At 45.9% G+C, this 20,553-nt stretch overlaps 1 protein-coding gene across 10 annotated transcripts in view; it reads right to left on the bottom strand.

Annotated features, from left to right (window-relative positions):
• Positions 1 to 20,553, bottom strand: part of TNRC6B (trinucleotide repeat containing adaptor 6B) — a 1,192,955-nt gene that overhangs the window by 645,463 nt on the left and 526,939 nt on the right. For all 10 annotated transcript variants that reach the window (XM_085601248.1, XM_085601251.1, XM_085601245.1 and 7 more), the window contains 2 exons: positions 7,685 to 7,706; positions 5,707 to 6,042 (listed from right to left, as the gene is read on the bottom strand). In XM_085601248.1, the coding sequence (XP_085457374.1) occupies positions 5,707 to 6,042; positions 7,685 to 7,706 (358 nt within the window). The remainder of the gene's footprint in view (positions 1 to 5,706; positions 6,043 to 7,684; positions 7,707 to 20,553) is intronic.

Below are 20,553 nucleotides of genomic sequence, written 5' to 3' on the forward strand. Positions count from 1 at the left end.
CAACGGCGTCAGAGGAAGCTCTGGTTCATTGCTTTCCTGTTGTTCGAGTGGTGGAGGAGGATTGTTGTTGGTTACCTCCTCTACCTTTGGTAGACTTCCGACCCGGAAATTGCGATCGTCCTTGGTTCTTGCTTTGGAACCACTGAGGGGTTTGAACCCTCTGTTGGTATCCCTCGCGCTGGCTGGGTCTGTATCTTCGTCGGAAGTCCTTCTTTTCTAACCCCACCGCCTTCAAAGTGTCTTTCATTCGAGCCATCTCTTCATCAGTGTGGGAACCAAATAATGAAGACCCAGAAAAAAGGTTGGTTAAGGATCCTCTGCTGAGCATCCGGCTTAAGAGCTGTGAGCCTTAACCAGGCAGACCTCCTTGCGCAAATTCCATGCGCATACGAATGCGCCGATAGTGTGGCACCATCCGCTGCAGTGCTAATCATTTGTTAGCTACCAAGGAGCCCTCTGTAATGATTTCTTTAAAGTCCTTCTGATCCTCCTTTGGTAACTTCTCTTTGAAACGATCCAAAGAGTCCCATAAGGATCTGTCGTACCGACCTAATAAGGCTGCTGCACTGGAGACTTTAAGTGAAGAAGCTGCAGAGCCACAAACTTATCGTCCCCAAGAATCCTGGGACTTACTCTCCTTGTCCGGAGGGACCAACGCATGAGTAGAGACTGCATGCGTCTTACGTGCCTCTGCGATCACTGAATCCGCAGGTGGATCCGTTTTCAAGAACACCGGGTCTACATCAGCAGGCTTGTATTTCTTTTGAATCCTGGCCGGTCTAGCCTTAATCGTTGAGGGTGTTAGAAAAATGTCCATTACTGGCTCCAGAAGCCCAGGAACCAGAGGTAGCAAAGGGCGCGAAGCAGATCTTTGGTGCAGCGTCTCGAAGATCACGGTCGTCGCGACCTGAGGGGTGGAGATTGCAATATTCCGTTTCTGTGCCCCTCTCTGCAGCACATCCTGATAGGTGTTAATGTCATCTATCGGAGACACTCTCGACTGAGGGCTGTCTGATAGAGTAGGCGAATAGTCCCTCTTAGAGGAGTGGGTGGAAGATGACCTTGAAGGAGACCTCCTTCTGTGGTGATGAGACTAAGACGGCCTGCGTTCCTTAGATCTTCCTGCACAGTGCTGACGTACCGGCGAATGCGATCTATCCACCTCCTGTACTAATCTCTGTAGAGGGGATCTGTGGACAGGGCTCGCGCATTCCTCCTCCCTTCTCGATGCACCCGCCGGAGTCTTACTCCAGTGATAGATTGGCAAAAGCCATCTTGGAGATAAGTGTATAGACGGGGAGGACTTCCTCTGATGTGACAGGGATCTCTGTTTCGATCTCCTCGCATGATGTACTGGAGACGCAGATGGAGAATGCGTCAATGGACGTCTCGAGGAGGGAGAAGATGAGTTTCTCGATGCTGATTCAGTCACTAAGACCACTGAACCTTCTTCAGATCTATGCGATGAGGGTCTCGACATCGAGCGTATAGCCCGCTGCGACGGAGCTCTCCTAGACGTCGATCAAAATCTTCTAGCCATCGAAGCTCGACCAGGTTCTGGGAGCGATCTCGGCGTTGACCCCGCTTGCTTCGGCGTCGAATGGGTGGCAGGCGAATGGCGCCTCGACGACGGCAAAATACTTCATCTCGACGTCAAGCGATGTGGAATCGACGGCGCTGAAGGACTTACTCTCCTCGACGCCGATCGTCGGTGGAATGACGACGGCGAAGGGCTGCTAGCTCTCGACGCCAAGCGTCACTGGACTGACGCCGGCGGAGGACTTCCGGTCCTCGACGTCGAACGTCGCCGGGATGATGGCGGAGGACTTTTCGTTCTCGACGCCAATCGGTCTGCGACGGCGGAGAATTCTCTCCCCTCGACGTCGAACGTCGTCTGTGTGACAGCGACGGAGGGTTATCAGCTCTCGACGTCGAACGTCTAACCGACGTCGACGGAGGTCTGCTGGTTCTCGACGCCGATCATCGCCGGGTTGACGACGGCAGAGGCTGTCGAATTCTCGACGTCGAATGTAGTGACGTACATTCATGCCTGCGTTCTCTCGACGGCGAGCCCGCCGTCGACGGTCTTTTCTTAGATGTCCCTCCGGTGGCTGTTTTCTCAGCGCCGAGCCCAACGCTGATGGTCTAGAAGAGGATCTAGGCCTCTTGGAGCCTTTTCTTACCAGAGACCTGCCTCTGGAAGCCTTTTCCACCAGCCCATAAAGACGAATTCGTTCTCTGTCTTTCAAAGTTCTTTTTGAGAGAGACTGGCAATGAGGACAAGTCTTGGGGACATGATCTTTAGGCAGGCAAAGAATACAGACTGAGTGAGAGTCTGACCTGGCCTCCTTTTTTCCACAAGGGCAGGGATCAAAAAGGGATGGCATTTTGAGTGGAAAAAAATGCCAAAATCAGTCAGAAAAAGCAAACACCTTACTTGACTGGATGAAAGACGTCGAAGTAAGATAACATTTTTCTGAAAAAGCTACATTATTTCTGAATAAAACCGGAAAAGAGTAGCTGTGTAACCAGGGTCCTGACTGAAGGAGCCGGAAAGAACAACTGACCTAACTGTCACCCCTGAGGCATGATGGGAAGCTAGGGGTCATGGCTGCCTTAAAGGCACGGTGCCAGTTTTTCTATGTTGATATGAGTTAGCTTTCTAGCCTTTCTAGGCTGTGCTTTTCTACAATGCAGCCTGTGAGCTGTCAATGCTTTCAGTCCTTCTGAGGTTTTGGGCTAAATGCTAAGCATTGAAACAGTTTTCAAACATGCTTTGCTGTTGTTTCTTCCCTGTTTTTTGTGATATATGGTTTATATTACATATATTATTTAGAATATACAGGGGAGTCCTTACAGCATTATTCAGCTCTGGTTATGTAAGGCTGCATTTACTTTTTTATTATATATATATATATGCATATATATGTGGAGATGCATATATGTTTATCACATATATGATTATGTTTCCGGGGTACCGCGCATGGGCGGGAATATTCTAGTGCTTATGACTATTGATGAGGATCCCCTGGAAGAGAACTTGCTCACCTGATGAAGACTTCCAACTACAGATTTCGGATCAGTCAAAGAGCTACCCTGAACATAGTACACATTGGATTCTACCATCCAGCCCCTAAATTGAGTAATTAGGGGCACCCCTGAACCTTGCTTAGATTCCTGGCTACCCAAAGGAGGGCGTCCGAAGAGCTGTCCCAGCAGTGAAGACTCCAGACAACCGACTTGGCCCCAGCCCTACTGGCCTGTCTGCAGCCCTCAAAGAGACCTGCTCTAAAAAGTGACTCGTCCTGCAGACCCAGCGACCTCCAAAAACCTAAGAGGACTGCCTGCCTTCCTCAAAGACCAAGAACTCCTGAGGACAGTGGCCCTGTCCACAAAGATATCTACACCAAGAGCTCCAGTGCTCTGCTGAACCACACAACCAGACCTACCTCTGCACCCGATTTCTCCGGCCGAGTTGAGGTGGGCCACTGGTCCCAAGAAGGTTCCTCAGCGGTCCTGAGATAGAGTCCACTCCAGAGTGACCTCTCTTGGACTCCAACTCGACGCCTGCAGCCTCAACATAAAGGGTTCCCCAACCGTGACCGGCTTCAGTAAGACTTTTCCGACTTCCAAAGACACCCAAGCACCCGCAGCCCCCCGGCCTTGGGGAGCTCCACAGACTCTGTACCCGGGGTCCTTGAGCATCCCAACTTACCTCCAGAGCCACCGGTTTCCATCGTCCAGCTTCCTGGGTCGAGCTTGCAGCCTTTATTCGAAATCTTCAGTCTCCATTGACTTGTATTGTTTGCCCGATACTGTGTTGGCACGCTGCACCCAGACACCTCCGTGCCGCTGAGGGGTTGTGTTTGGTGCTGCCTCGCGGCTCCCCAATGCTGGTCTAAACCCCAGGAGATTGACCCCCAACTCTGATTATACTTACCTTCAACCGGCACTACGAGTGCCCCAGTCTCTATTGATTAACATTGGCCCCCGTGAACGAATTTGACCTCTACACCAGTCCGTCCCAATGCAGCAGGTGGTGCAGTCTCTACACTTACGTGACCATTGCCCAGTGTTGATCCTAAAACACCATGACTAGAATTTTAAGTCGTGTGCTTACCAATGAAATTGCACAATTGTTTTCCTTCTGAAGGATAACATTGGAAAAGATGGCTGATAATATTGTAGAAGAAACAGTATAATGAGGTGAGTACCACAGGTCCTGGCCATAAACGTGAAAAAGGACGCCAAGAAGGTATGGAATCACCAATACTGCTGCTGATCAGGTCTGGCATGTGGGAGCGGGTCCTAGATTTGGGTCACCATTTTCGCGCCTCGTCCGATTACTTGGACTGGTGCCGTGAAGTTGAAGAGCGCTTCGATTTCTTTTTCTTGAGACTTACCAGACGCTTTTCAGCGGGGCGACAACTAGCATGAACGAAAGAGCAGCCAAGGACTTATCTTGCGACCGCGAGCAGTGCAGTGTCCTCTGATGCCATGCGACCAGGAGCTCCAGGGCACACTCCCGGGCTGCCTTGGGGTTCATCGCTCGACAGGCTGGGCTGGCCTTGGAGTCCAGACCCGGCTGAAAGCACCACAAAAAAAACAGGTGGGGGCTCCGCCACAGACAACTGCCTGTGCCAGGACCCACACTAACGCACACTGGAAGCTCAGCTCAAAAAGTCAAAAAAGGTTGTCCAAAAAAGGACTGAGGTAGCTCTCTCCGGAACTGCGCAGGAATAAAAGAACTGATGTCAGTGTACTGGGGTGGCAGCTATGTAGGCATCATGCATGTCACTTCCGGTGCAGATAACGCTGAGCAGATTGATGCCACATACCTGTGCGCAAAGGTGCTGCTCAGGATTTTCCGGATACAGTCTGATGGCTGGAGAATATTCAAGGTAAGGAATCCAAGTCTCTATCAGAAAACTGTAGCTACAACAAGATTTTTGAACTGGTTTTTCAAAGTTTCCCTACTTCAGTTGCACACAAAAGATTTATAGGACGGGTTATCAAAGTTTCCCTTTTTAAAATGACCCCCCACTTCTCAGCCCATTCAAATGTTTGAACCGACTACACCAAACTAGCATCAAGTCTTTCTTTGAAGCGCTCCGCCCACATACCATTAACATTTGATTAAAAAGCAGGTCAAATAGGGCATTTAAGACTGATTTCTACAATAGGCTATTTTATTGCTATACAGTTTTTCCTTCCTCAATCACTACCATCTTACAATGGGCTGGGCCCGGTTTGGTGCCAATATAGACTAATCCTAATAACGAAATCAATTTCAAGGCAGCCCCCCTTGGATCCCAGTAGCAGGCAGAATACCCTTCAGCTGTGCAACCTGGTACATCATAGCTTTCAGCATGATGTGGAACAACAAAGATTAGTGTGCATTTAGTGAACGGATTCCTTTACACTACTAAAGAAAAAAAAATGCCAAGATTTAGAATGGCCACCACTTACAGGTCCTTTCTTTGGTAAGGGATCAACACAGCTTTGCCTGACATCAATGAAGTTTAGAAGCAACTGAAAAAAATACTAATATTAACAAGATACCTTCCAGGGTGCTTGCACGTCTATACATCTTTGTGGCACTCAATCTTTATATGTTTGATAAATCTTTAAAAATGTACTTGGATAAAACTTTTTTTTTTTAAAAAGCTTCAAACTACAAAATTGCCCCATAGTGGTACACCTCACCTGACCCACTGTCACCCTGCAGCAGCGTTCCCTGCGGTGGTGGTGCAGAGGCCCCAGGGGCTGGCGCAGAGGGAGGGGGCCCTGCCCCACCCCCCAAGAGCATGCAGGACGCTGGTGGGGGCTGGCCTCGCTTCAGTAACACTTTGTGGTCCTGCTGGCAGCGAAAGCGGGGCGGCACCTCCCGAGGCATGTAGCGGGCGGCGCTGGAGGCTTGTCCGTTCGGCACTGCCGCCACCCTTTTGGCATTGTTGCCACCATTGACCGGTGGCGACGGGGCACTGCCAAGCGGGCTGGCAGCCGGCGGTTGGCTGAGGCTTGGTTTCGTCACGTCGGGCACTTGGGAAGAGAGAAAGAGAGATCAGTAAATACCCCAGACCATAGATCACAATATCAGAAATACAAAGCATTACTCTCATAAACCTGAAATCCAAAGCGCACCTGGTAAGTGTAAGAACCAATTACATTGTGATTGAGATCCTAAGGCAGAACTGAACTTGCATACTGCAAGCGAAAGTATTTTCACATGTTACATGTTAATCCTAGGCTCTAACCTAACATGCTGGTGCATCACTTTGAATAGACATTCTACTAATTACATCAATTTCATGCTCTGGGGGAGGTGGTCCGCCTGCAGGGTTTTCATAAACTGAGCCTTATAGGGCATTGACACTCTTGGGGACATATGGCGGAACTGCAACATACTTACCTTTAAGGAATTTCAAACAGAATTTCAGCTGACAGAGCATTTTCGATATTTACAGCTAAAATATGCCCTAAGGTGCCATATCAAAGATGGGGAGTCACTACCAGAGTACTCCCCGTTGGAAGACCGACTACTGTTGGACCAAATCCCTGATAAAGCGATCTTGCACACGTATAGAAAAATAATGAACAACCTCCCTGACCCCATGGGCCCAGTGAGAGCAGCGTGAGAGACCGACCTGGGATTGCTGGAAGAGGATGATTGTCAGGAAGCAATCCAAAGTCCCAGAGAGATAGCCATACGGGTGAGATTTCGACTAATCCAACTCAGAGTCCTGCACCGATCATACACCTCTTGCACAACCCAACACAAAATAGGAAGAGCCGGCACAAATCACTGCGTGAGAGGATGTGGAGAGGCAGGTACATTCTTCCACTTCATTTGGGACTGCCTCCAAATCCAGCGCTACTGGGTAGGAGTCACAGGGGTGATGTCAAAAGTGCTGGGCAGTCAAATCCACCCAGATGCACACTGGCACCTGTTGGAGGTCACCGGAGAAGACAGGTGGCCCTCTCACACTAAAATCTGGCTCATTCTGGCCTTGAGGGTAGCAAAGCAAAATATTGCACGGCTGTGGGGGCGGGGGGCGGGGGGCCACCCCCCCCCCCCCGAAACTTTCTGATTGGAAGGTGGACATGGATTGGTGCCGACTGGCAGAAAAAGTGGAATACGAGAGCAGGGGATGCCCCAAGAGGTGGGAAATAATCTGGAGCCCGCTCACGTCGAGATCAGGACAGCGATCTCGTAGTCAATATCAGTTTTAAAGTCAAAACAATGACGCGGCACTCCTCTCGGCAGAAAAGATGTTATTTTAATTCCAAATCGTAATCCTCCCTACGCGTTCCGAACCGTAGTTCCTGGTCACGGTAGATTAGTAATAATCTACCGTGACCAGGAACTACGGTTCGAAACGCGTAGGGAGGATTACGATTTGGAATTAAAATAACATCTTTTCTGCCGAGAGGAGTGCCGCGTCATTCTTTTGACTTTGAGACGGATATATATATACACATATACATATATACACATATACATACATACATATACATATATACATATACACATATACATATATACATATACATATATATTTGAAATGCATTCCATATGTCAAAAGCTGTACAGAACATCTGTGGTTGAATATTTTTTGCTTGTGTGATTGGATCGAAGTTGTTCAATAAAAAGACAATAAAAAAAAGTGAAACAAATTTTTACCTTTGGTTTTTTGTTCCGTGACCTGAAAAATGAAAACAAAATTGTAAATTAAATAGATGAACACACAATTACAAATGGTAACAATTTCACTAGATAGTAAACAAAAAAAAAGCCCTGGCTCAACAACCTATGGCAGTACTGTCAACTAACTATAGGCATGGCTGCAAAGTAGCAGTGCTCTGTACTGCTGCAAATTAAAGAATGTGCTGTGCAACGCTGGACAGTAGCCCCCATGGCAGTGGAGTGGGCGGTATGTCTCAGAAAGCAATGGTTGTGCATTGTACTCTACTGTTTATTCAATGTGTTGATGCTACTAACTCCTGGGTACTTGGGCTACCTAGACACGTGTGCACGACTGGACCATTAACATGGTGGTAGTGAGTGTGGCACAGGGCTGTGACCAAAGTTACAGCTGTCTGTAGACATGAGGCTTAATAGTAGGGGGGCTGCTGCCAGCCTCTCTGCGCGAAAGCAGTGTGGTAGGCTGCCAGAGGTATGCTGCATGTTCCCATGGTGAAGCTAGTGGATACAGCTATGACTCACAAGGATCATTGATTATGTGGGAACCCGCTTGCCCCACTGTGCCAAGGCACTGTGAATGACAATGAGCTCCTTTATGTGATGATAATCAACAGAGCAATCATCGTGCAGTGTGCTGCAGGCACGTTTGTGCAGAGATAGTGCCAGGTGCAGTAAACGCTTTGTGTGAGGGCTTAATTTGAAAGTAACTGCTTGGTAGGTGGTTCTATAGAGTATTGGCGCTCCCGGGCAATTCGCAGGTAAGTGTACTCTAGTACTGAGTGAGGACTGCGGTGCATAAGGGTAGGGAGAGCCACCCTCCTCCCCAACGTGTGGATATCCACTGGTAAAACAGAACAGTCCCCTGCACACGCTAACAGTATATCAATTTTATCAAAAACAGTGTGACAAAAGCTTGAGTCTTCACTGGAACAGGCGCTGCAGTTTATTCACAACAGCCTTAGCCAACACGTGTTTCGTCGCGCTTACGTTTGTGCGCAGCGACTTAGTCAGGGTCAAGAAACAAACAATAGTGCAGAATTGGGAATGAAAGGTATGCAACAATAGCATTCAATGTCCATTTCCCATTGTGACAGACTAACTTTGAACGATCGGCTCATGTTGCCTACTTGAGCCTGTGGAAACCCATGCTGTTTTAAATGTGTCACCTCGGTTGTTTAGTGACAAACTAGTGTAATGTAAGCTAACTTATAACACTCTTATATAAAATAAACTGGTCCGGAGTTAAGGCATGCTTGTTCTTTGTGAGTCCAATTGTGACGTATGAACCTAAACAGTCAACAGTGACTTTGCTTCAGCGAATTTAACATAACTATACCCCCTTAATGTTGCCTGGTACCCGTAGGTATGTAATAAAAACAAAATACCTATACTCAATACGTGAAGATCCTAGGGGAAAAGAAACGGGTAAAAAAGAAAGGCAAATAATAAGTATTCAAGCCCTGTAAGAGCAAGTTTATCGTGCTAAGGTGACCAAACCCGACAGGAAAACCAACCGAGCATCCAACATGACCAGGGCCTACTGGCATTAAGACGCACACTTAACTCTTGCCCTGATAGCCTCTGGGAACATACGGACATGTTAATGGACATGACAAATGATTCTTGAAAACAATGTATTCCTCTTCAAAGGGATATTGTATAAACAGATATGTGGAGTAGTTATGGGCTCAAAATTATCCCCATCATACACCAATCTTTTTATGAGGTGTTTGTAGGAGAGCTGGATTTGGGGCTCTAAAGGCAGTGATGGGAGCGACTCCATTCTTTTCTGGTGCAGGCACATTGACAACTGCCTCCTAATTTGGACATGCAACACTGAGAGGCTGACGGAATTTATAACATACCTTAACAGTAATGACACTAATAGTAGATTTACCTACCAACATTGCAAGAGCTCAATCACTGTCTTAGATGTGGAACCTTTTTATCTCCAATAACAAAATTGAAAGCAGGCTTTACAGGAAGGCTATAGTGTGCAATAGTATATTACATGCCACCATCGTGCACCCGAGACATCAGATTAATGCTATCCCCTACAGGGAATTTGTAAGTGCATGACGCAATTGTAGTGTTGAAGGAGACTGTGAGTTGCCTGAATAGCATGGGGGACAAATTCAAGCGCACGGGTTTCAGTTAGAGGACAGTAAATAATGCATTTAACAGATCTCAAAAGTAGAGAGACAACAGACACTTCAGAATAAAAGCAAGCAAGAGGACCCCAACACTAATCGGCTTGTCATGGACTACGTGCTCAGCATGACACTCACAAAAAGCATGAGGAAACATTGGCACTTACTACATACTGATAAGACGTTAGAACCTTTAATTTTTTCCAGACCAGAAACAACTTTCCGCAAGGCGAAGAGCCTTAGAAACTTACTTAGCCCTAGTTATCCTAGGATGGGCAATCAGGTACATTGGCTCTCGACTCACGGACTTGGTTTTTTCAAATGTGGACGGTGCACTGTGTGCAGATGGGCCACTCACAAAAAAAAAAAAAATTGGCCGAATGCTCAGTCTTACAAGATAAATACTAACATCAACTGTTAGACCAACTATGTGGTCTACGCAGTTGTATGCAAATATCAACGAAGCTACATTGGCCCCACAATCAGATTTCTGAAAGACCGCATCTTAGAACACATCAGGGCGGTTAAACAGGCTGACACCAGGTACTCCGTAGCCATGAACAAATTGGAATGTCCTGCTCAGGGTAGCCAAAAAACCTTCTCCTTTTACGGCTTTGACACCATACCCAGAGACATGAGAGGTGGCAATAGGGAACTAACGTTGAGGAGAAGGGAGGCAACTTGGATCATGCGATTAAAAAGTGTGGAAATGGGCCTAAACCCAGACCACGAATTACACTACTTTTGGGGGGACTAGTGTTCATGGTCCCCACATAAGGCGTAATGTTACCAAGTTGAAACAGTATCTATTTACTCAGCACCACAATCTCCATGTGGTCTTCAGACTTGTTTGTGATGTGATCTCTATTTTACTACTACTGACGAGTTCGAACTGAAGTTTTGAAGTCTGCTTATGTGCAAGCTTACCTAGGACTACACGTCCTATCATGGTTTTGATTTCCTCTGCATATAAGCTGTCACTTGGGGAGCTCATTTGTTCATTAACCATCTATCATACTCCTCATACCTGTTCTCCTATCCCCTCGGATTTAGGATTCTACTATCACAACCTCTCTTCTTTACTCTGGAACCGATATGCTTACTCTGGCACCGATGTACTTATTGTACATAATCAACTATCTTAAGGTGACCCATAGGATGGAGTATGTAGATCCTGTGGGCATACAATGTGTTATTTAGATTTTTGATAACTATTATTCTGTACCGTTCGACTTAGACGGTTGCAGCACACACTGAACCCCGGAACCCCTTTCCCTTGACTCCTTTAATGTTGCCTTCGAACTCTACTATTAGATACCCCCTTTTTTCTTGGATTCAAACATTAAAAAACGTATTGTTTCAGGTTACTTATATCCAGATGGATTCGTTACCCTAAGGATGGTTCACCCACGTTCCGTCTATTATGCTGTATTACATTTTTCTCCTTTACATCCCTAAACTTGCTGTAGACACACCATTACATGGGGGCATTAGCATTGTTTTCCTTCTACAAACCTTTTTTCTGTATGCACACAGCGATAATCAAAATTATATTTTTAGATCCTTATTGGATGCACACAGCTACAATCGCTTTAATTTGATATGTTCTTTACTCCTTCTTGTGGCAGTTATTTGCCCAGCACTATCTCTGTTACTAAGCCGGATGCAGAGATTAGACACTCCAAGATGGCCGACAGTATTTGTTTTACTACTGTGCATTAGCCTATCGAGCATAATGCTGATCAATACCCCACAACCCTTGAGGCCTACATCAACACATCTCGGGGACTGATGAATTGCCCACTTTTACCTTTATTGATAAACGGGGTACCTAATTTACCGTTCAAAAATGGCCGACATCTTTGGAACGGGTACAGTCCTACAACTGTTTGCGCTCCCAGGCCTATATAAACATGTGTTCTCCTGCGGGCCATTAGGTCTCCAGTGTACATGCCGGAAGAAGCTCTATTTGTCACAGAGGTAAGCTCCCATAACTAACTCAATGTTCTCCTGCAATTAGCGGTAAAGTGCCAATAACGCTAGATATGAGCATCTGCGTTTGAGGGCATCTTTTAAATACTCACCGCGAGGTATGTCTACCCACTTGTTCTGACACACTTTCCTTGGATCCTTATTATTAGGCAAAAGTCTCGTATTAATGCCAGCAAGGATATGGCTGCTGCTTATTTTCTTTAACACAACCTGCATCGAGAGGGTGCAATGCACCAAGGATTTTATTTATTCATGCCTTAATAAATTTGCAATACCACTAAATCCTCGTTTAAGGTACGTGGGACCACATTACCATATTCTTAAAGTATATAGAATATGCCCCTGCCATTTTTTTCTTTGGGTGTATTCTTATATGTAATTAGGCTGTTTTCCTTTATTTACCCATCCTCTGGAATTCCTCATTGGGAAATACATCCAGGATTTATATACTGTGACTAGAAGGGATTATTTCTGGACACAAGATATGTGCAGTCTTAACTGTGTGTCTAACATTGGACCCTATTGAATTCCATTCAGAACGGAAATAGCTTTATTTTTCTTTCTTTTTTACCTGTCTCTTTTCCCCTAGGATCTTCACGTATTGAGTATAGGTATTTTGTTTTTTATTCCATACCTTCGGTACCAGGCAATATTAAGGGATTGTCATGTTAAATTCACTGTAGCAAAGTCACTGTTGGCAAATTCCTTTGAATGTGGATGCCTGATTTTTGTGAGACCGTCTTGGTTGAGGTGAAGCTTTTCATGGTAACTACAGAGTTCGAGAAGTGTTGTGAACCAGGATTGACTAGCACAAGTGGGAGCAACTGGAATGAGAGTGAGAGGTTTGCCTGAGCTTCCATACCAGAAGCTGAAGAAAAGGGAAAGGCGAAAAAGCGTAGGCAAATATTCCTGAGCAGTTCAACCATAGAGCATTGCTCTTGGATAGAGTGTGTGGGAACCTGCAGGCAAAGTTTGGCCATTCTGCTTTGTCTGCGGTTGCAAACAGGTCTATCTGTGGAAACCTCCACCTGTGGTAGTGGGGGAGGAGGGCTTGAGAATAGAATTCCCACTTCTGGACTTAATGCCGCATCCTGCTGAGGAGGTTGGCAAAGTTGTTGTCTGTGCCCGGGAGGTGTTCTACTAGATGGATGTTGCGATGTATTGCCCAAAACCAAATGGTGCTGAGATAGGCGTGATAACTGTAGAGTGTGTCCATCCCCCACCTCCTGCTTTTGTACATAGTACATGGCTGTCATATTGTCTGTTCGGACTAAGACAACATTGCCTATCAGGGGAGGTAGGGACACTTTCAACACTAGGTGAACAGCTTGAAGCTAGAGGTAGATGATGTGGAGACCTTGGCGTTTGGTGACCCAGAGACATTGAATTCTAAGATCCTGTAGGTGAGCCCCCCATCCTATGAGGGATGCATCCGCTGTCAGAAAGATTTGTGGAACAGGGTGGAGGAATGGGCACCCTTTGAACAGGTTTTGTGTGTTCCACCACTGCAGAGAGCAAGGAGTGCGGCTGTCAACACTAGATCCTCTAACTGACCCTGTGACAGACCACCGGCATGCTAAACATTCTTGGAGCCAACACGTGTTTAATGATGCATGTGGCACTATGGCGATGCACAAGTCCATCACACCCAAGAGAGAACAGTTCTGACTGTTGATTGGCTTGAAATTGCAGTAGCAGTGTCTGGAAATGTTGAATCTGTGCTATATTGAGATAGGCCTACCCTACTTGTGTGTTGAGAATAGCCCACAGATATGGCTGAACTTGTAAGGGTTGAAGATTGGATATTTGGACATTGAAGGTAAACTCTAGTTGACGGAGCAAATCTATGTTGACCCCACTGTGTTGGTGACACAGAGGGAGGGTACTGACTTTGATAAGCCAGTCTTCTTGATATAGGAAGATGTGGATGTTTTGACTGCGTAGATGTGCTGCTACCACCACCAAGCATTTGGTGAATACCCGGTGTGCAGTGGTTACCCCGAATGGGAGAACTTTGAACTGGTGATGTTTGCCAGCTATGACAAAGTGGAGGTATTTTTGGTGTGTTGGATGGATTAGGTAGGCTGTGAAAGTAAGCGTCCTTTAAGTCTGGTGCTGACAAAGCCGCCTTGCTGTAGAAGTGGAATCACATCTTGGAGGGTTACCATATGGAAATGCTCTGACAAGATGTAATATTTAAGGGCCTGAGATTCAATATTGGCCATAGTGAACTATCCTTTTGAGAATGAGAAAGTACAGGGAATAGACCACTGATGTTGAAGAGGAACAGGCTCTATAGCTCCTTTGAGCAAGAGAGCTTGTACTTCCTGTTTAAGCAGTTGTTGATGTCCTAGACAGAGTGGTGATGAGCACCAGGCAATAACCATATTGAATAATGTCCGACACCAACTGAATCGATGTTATGGGTTGCCAGATGGGAAAAACTGCTGTAAAAGACTCCAGACAGGCGTGAGTTAATCGGGGGTAAGGAGAAGGGGATCACTGCTTGGTGTTGGTTGGGGTACCACGTAAGATAGCACCTCTACCTTTGGAGTGGTTACCCCTGTATGTGCCTCTGAAATATCCTGGAGGGAGAGTTATGAGTTTGTGATCAGTAGAATGAGGAAGAGGCAGTGGAAGATGCCGCTTTGGAACCTGCCCCAAAAGAGGAACAACGAAAGGAACCACGGGAGTTGGGTGTTAGACGAGCACCCATGCACTTAGCGACTTCTGTGTCCTCCATCTTTTCCAGCGCTTGGTCAATTTGTAGACCAAATAGGTGTTCCTTGTTATAGGGGACATAAGTGTCTGCTGAACTTCTGGCTTAAAGCCAGAGATACGCAGCAAAGTGTGTCTGCGTAATAGGACACTGGTAATAATGCCCCTGGCAGCTGCATCTCCAGAGTCCAAGGCACTCCTAATGGAGGAATTGGAGATTAGTTTGCCTCCTTGAACAAGTTCTTGCCCACTCTGCCTATGCTCCTCCACGAAGTACTGGAGGAGTTCCTCCATATCGTTCCAGTGGGCACAATCATATCTGGCTAAGAGTCCTCGTGTATTTGCAATCCCCCAATGATTAGCGGATTGCGCTGCAACTAGTTTCCCTTCATTTAGCGTAGACTCCTTATTGAAAAGTGGAGCATTAGCTGTAGTTTGGGAATCAGCTCTCTTACGGGCATTGAAGACAAGTAAGGAATTAGGGTAAAGTTGCCCTCGAATGTAAATGGATTCTAAGGGAAGAGCTTTGTACTTCTTGTCGAACCAAGGAGTAATAATGCGTGCTCGCGCAGGGTCTTTAAGAAGTCATTGGTATGACGCATCATGTCTTAACATAGGGAGGTATTGAGTAGCCCTATGTGTACTAGATAAGATTCAAAAAGGAACTCCTATAGGCTGTTTATGGAGCGGGACCTGGTGATACACTACAGCCCTGCTGATGAGCTACTGATATGAGGTGGTGTCATCAGGAGGTGATGGTTTGGCAGGGTACAGGTCCCCTGGGGAATCCACGTCATAAACCGGCCAGGGGTCTGTGGTGCATCATAGGAATTATCAGTCCCCCCCCCCCCCCCCCCCCCTCCAGCACACCAGTGAAGGAATATGGGGATTCCTAAGGAGTAATGTCTAGGGGATCACCCTGAGAATTAGGTGGAGGGTGGTGGGGGAATGAAAGGTGGAGGTAATAGTGGTGGAGAAACAGTTGGAGGAGGGTGCAAGTGGCTAGTGGCCTTGTCCTTCTGCCTCTTAATTAAGAGGCACCGGCAAGTCAATTACTTCTTGGAAGGAGAGCTGGTGCTTTGATGGAGGAGGCGCCAACACTACAGACTTTGTTTGGATGCAACCAATCTGAGGATGGATATGTATCTTCTTTGGTTTTGGAACGCGCCATTTCTGCATGGTCTGGAGGATTGGCTCCACCGGAGATTCGGGATCAGATTTCGGAGCCAGCACCAAACGTTTCAGTAGCCAATGCAGGTTTGGGTTTCGGTGCCATAGTGGTCGGAGCCTAGTATGTGGGGTGTCAGTTCGGTGCAGAACCAGAAGGCTTTGTGTGTGCTTTCTGAGTCAAGCCAGAGGGCGGGGCAGTTGTAGCGGTTCTTCAGTACATACCATGGCCTGTTGGCAGTGGGGGCCCGGAAACTTTGTTCGGTTGAAACCAAAAGTTTTTGAGGTGGCAGGATGTGGGTGTGAGTACTCACGGTACATTGGCCCAGTGCAAGATCCTGCGGTTAGGGAATTGATCTCCAAGTTGAAGTCCTGCATGGAATAAATCTCTTCCTCAGCCACATAGTTCCTCCTCCTGGACATCCTGATGTTCAAAACTGCTGGGTGTGTCATCTACCTCCCGGCACTGCATCTCCCTGTGAAGTGGCCTTTCAGTCCCGTACGGTCTTCTTGGATCTTCAGGACTCGCAGTCCTTTTCCTTGTGACTGGGAGACCAGCACAAGTTCAAGACCTGGTGAAGGTCGATTCGTGGGTACTTACCGTGGCACTTTGGGCAGAAATGGAATGAAGCCTGTTCCATCAGCAGAGCATTCTAGGTGTAGCCGAAAAAATGGAAAGGTAGGCCCGAAAGGGCGAGGTCCGAAGGCCGCAGTCAGAGCGCATCGATCTGACACGCGAAGGTTTTGCCAATTTCGAAACGCAAAGACAGGAATGCGTTCGATAACAATACCAACAAGGGTAAGGTTGGATAACGAACCACAAGGAGTCTGAAATGACCTCGAAGCAGATCGCAGTAATACACATCCGAACCAAGCGACTGAAAGAAAATCTAACAATGGAGATAATGACCAAGCGCATTATCACCAAGAGGAAGAGTTACTTTACCTTGTAACTTGAAAGACTCCTTTGTAGAAAAAACAACTTCGATACATCCGGACACAAGACTAGATGGCAGGAGTATGCACAGCATGTGTATCTACAGTCGCACATGGATCAAGGACGTATTACAACGGGATCAAGAAGGACAATGAGAAAAAACTGAAAACACTCGACTCCTTTTAAGAGAACAGGTGTTTACTTTCACCATGAACAAGCTACATCTTTGCATGGGTGAAGTTACACTTGCTTAGGTTATTCACAAAATATTCCTACTCAAACAGCTCCAACATACACAAAAGGAAGAAACTAGCTTAAGTGCATGGTATCCTCTTTTTTGTAATCTAATGGGTCCATATTTTACTCACTGTGTAAAATATCCATGTCAATGGTTAAGACATTGCAATCATTAACCTGAAATTTTCTTCCTTTCCAGTGCAAAATACTTTTCCATTTCCATATCACCACCTCACCTCCGGTAACAATTGAGATATCAATCCACATTTCTGCACACTTCACACCTCTTACACTTCGTCCTCAATTATAACTTCAGTCAAATAAATATTTTGAACACTCATCAATTTAAGATCCTCTTCAGTGAAAAATGAATTAGAACTGATGGGATGCAAATGCTTGAAAACAGACTTGCAATCTTAGTACTAAAGGTGCTGATAGTTTAAAGCCGATGGGGACTATAAATGTTGAGTGCATCTGTAAGCTCGCCTACAGCCAAATAGGATGAAACCCAATACACAAGATGCTTATTTCTGAAACGGCAACCAAGTTAAGACATGCATACTATTTCGATGACCATGCCGGAGACTACTCTGGAACATCTATATTTTTTTTAATAAGGCTAAAAAGCAGGTCATGTTGTTTAAATGCACTCTCCACCCTGCAAGGGAAGTGTCCACGCTTATGGTCACCTGAGGTTGAGGGTGGCAAGTGCCTGAAAAATCCATCACTAACCAAGGAGCTAGATGCTCGGAGCCCTGGTTTACTGAACAACAGACTCCAAAAACAGAACTGTTGTCATTGGGAAAGGAAGTGGAGGTCCCACTATGGTACGAATTACAGATTCCTGTATAAACAATCATTACTAGACTATAAACGACTAACGCAGGGGGAGAAGACCCGTTAATTCTCTTCAGCCATAATAGCAGCTAAGAACTCGTCTAAAGAATTATTTGCTACAGTAAAAAAAGTTAGCCAAACCCCCTGAAATAGCCTACACTCCAGAAACCCAGACTGCCTGTAATTCCTTGGCTACTTTCTTCCAGGATAAAGTTAAATTAGTTTACAGTGGCTTCTCTACATCCCCGTTTCAATGTGCGACCGTCCCACAACCGGTCACCTCTAACACGATAGAGGTGGTCACGGTAACAACCCCAAAATCTATGGAACCTCCGGAACTATTACATTTTCCATTCATAGCATCTGATCAGGTCAAACTACTTTTATCTACCAAATCGGGATCCCTCTAGACCCTTGCGCCCCCCCCCAAAGATTTTTCATCTTCTATCAGGAACAATTGCTCCTCATCTTGCCTCCATTTTTAATAAAATGTTCTCCTCAGACATCTTTCCTACTAAATGTAAACTAGCATCTGTTCTTCCCCTTCTAAAGAAAGCTAATCTTGATAGGGCTGATCCTAATAGTTAACGGCCAATTTCAAGACTACCTTTACCCGCTAAGATAGTTGAGAGGGCCATAAACATAGCACTATCTGAATATATCAAGATAAATGCTTTCCTGGATGCCAACCAGTTTGGCTTCCGGAAACACCACAGCACAAAACTGGCACTGATATGTGAGTCAGAACAGATTAGACAAACGGTCGATGCAGGGGGTAATGCAGCACTTGCGCTGCTTGACCCTTCTGCATCATTCGATACCGTCAATCATACAAAACTACTGGAATGTCTTGAGAGGATAGGCATAAAAGGAAAAGCTCTCACCCTACTTAGATTCTTTCTGTCTGACCGAGAACAATTTGTTGCGCTTTCTGAATTTAAGTCGCAACTTTACACTACCTTGTGGGGTCCCTCAGGGCTCATCATTGAGTCCTACCCTTTATAACATCTACTTTGCCCCACTAGCGCAGCTGATTAAATCACTGGATTTCTCAGCAATATCCTATGCTGATGATACCCAAATTGTGGTGTCGGTGACGGGGTCACAATCGGATACGGCATCTCAGTTTTATACTTGCCTCCGTCAAGTTGGAGACTGGATGGCTGCCAACTGTTTGAAGTTTAATTCCAACAAAACTGAGGTGCTACTCTTTGGCAGCAACACCACCTTTTGGTCCCCAACCCTCTGGCCATCAGAACTTGGCCCTCTGCCAACCCCCACAAAGTAAAAAACCTAGGTGTCACCTTTGATTCAAAGCTCACATTTCAAGGTCATGTGACCCAGATTACCTCAGCATCTTTCTATATGTTAAAACTTTTGAGAAAGATTCTCTAGTTTATTCCTGCTGATCTACGCAAGCTGGTGATCACTGCTTTGGTCTTATCCAGAGTCGATTATTGCAACGGTCTCTTCATCAACCTTAGGTCCAAATGCCCGACTAAACTACAAATCATGCAAAATGCGGCTGCCCGTCTTTTGTTGAATATTCCTAAGCATAAATCAGCCACTGCAGCCTTCAGAGAATTACACTAGTTACCAGTGAAGCAACGCATTGAGTTTGAAGCCTATTGCATAGCATTTAAAGCAACTCATGACGTAGGGCCAGTCTTTTTCAAGCAAAATCTTGGTTTCTATGTTTACGTACATCAGTTACGCTCAGTTCAAGCTCACAATCTGGTGATCCCTAGGTTCAAGAAAATTGCTTGGGGCGGGAGAAGCTTTCTAGTCTGGAAAACCAAACTTTGGAACTCTGTTCCCCAAAGGTTAAAAGACGAGACTCACCTGTTGACCTTCAGTAAGGCGCTGAAGACATGGTTGTTTATCCTTTGACTCAGAGTTAAGACCCTACAACATATGTTTACTTGATGAGCTAGCGCGCTAGACACCTTCGGGTAATTGTATTGCGCTCTATAAATTTCTTTTTCATTTCATTACACAAATTGTTCCTGTTCCACCATTTTAGACAGTGCTAAACTCTGAGGTCATCTTCCCAAACTGGTCGCTGCCTGGACAGACATTCTTGCAGTGGGCACATATGAAGACCGGTATCTGGAAGTATCGCAATGTAAGTGTGAAGAAATGGTGTATTTTATGGTGTGTTAGTGCAAACTCATCGTGTAACATACTTACCAACTCCTTTAGGACCCTTGGGTTTCATATGTCAAACCCTTAGCTCAATCTTGGGTAACTGGCACTGAGCATCAAAGCTTACACAGAGTAACAAGTGTTAAGCATTTAAACAGTACAAAAATAATTGAAGAACTCTACATAAAACTAAAGAAATCTAACACCAATTTATAAAAATAGATTGCAGTTGGATAGTTTAGATACTAGAGTGAGAAACATCAACTGGAGGGTTCTGTAGATCTAAATTTTACATGCAATAATAAATCAGTACAATTTCACTTAACTGCAAACAAGCCTTGGTAAAGTCAATGAATTGTACACTTAAAAACGTTTTCAAAGAAAACTTAGGTAAGTGTCAATGCGATCAGTCAGAAGTACTTGGGGGCAACAAACTCCAGTAGGGAGCTGGTCAGAGGGACCAGAAAGGTCCTCCTGAACAGTTACCATCACAGGAGAAGCAGCCCTTCAACAGTTCCAGGAACTTTATCTGCATTGCAATGGATTCCAATGGAGTGCTTCTGATGCAAGGGATAAAGGATGCTGAAGAGGCTCTAAGGGTGCTGTGGATTCAAAACGGCCGGGGGGGGGGGGGGGGGGGGGGATTGGGGGTCTTCCTTCAGGGC

This window comes from Triturus cristatus, chromosome 4_2 (assembly GCF_964204655.1).
Source record: "Triturus cristatus chromosome 4_2, aTriCri1.1, whole genome shotgun sequence".
In the NCBI taxonomy this organism is placed as follows: domain Eukaryota; kingdom Metazoa; phylum Chordata; class Amphibia; order Caudata; family Salamandridae; genus Triturus; species Triturus cristatus.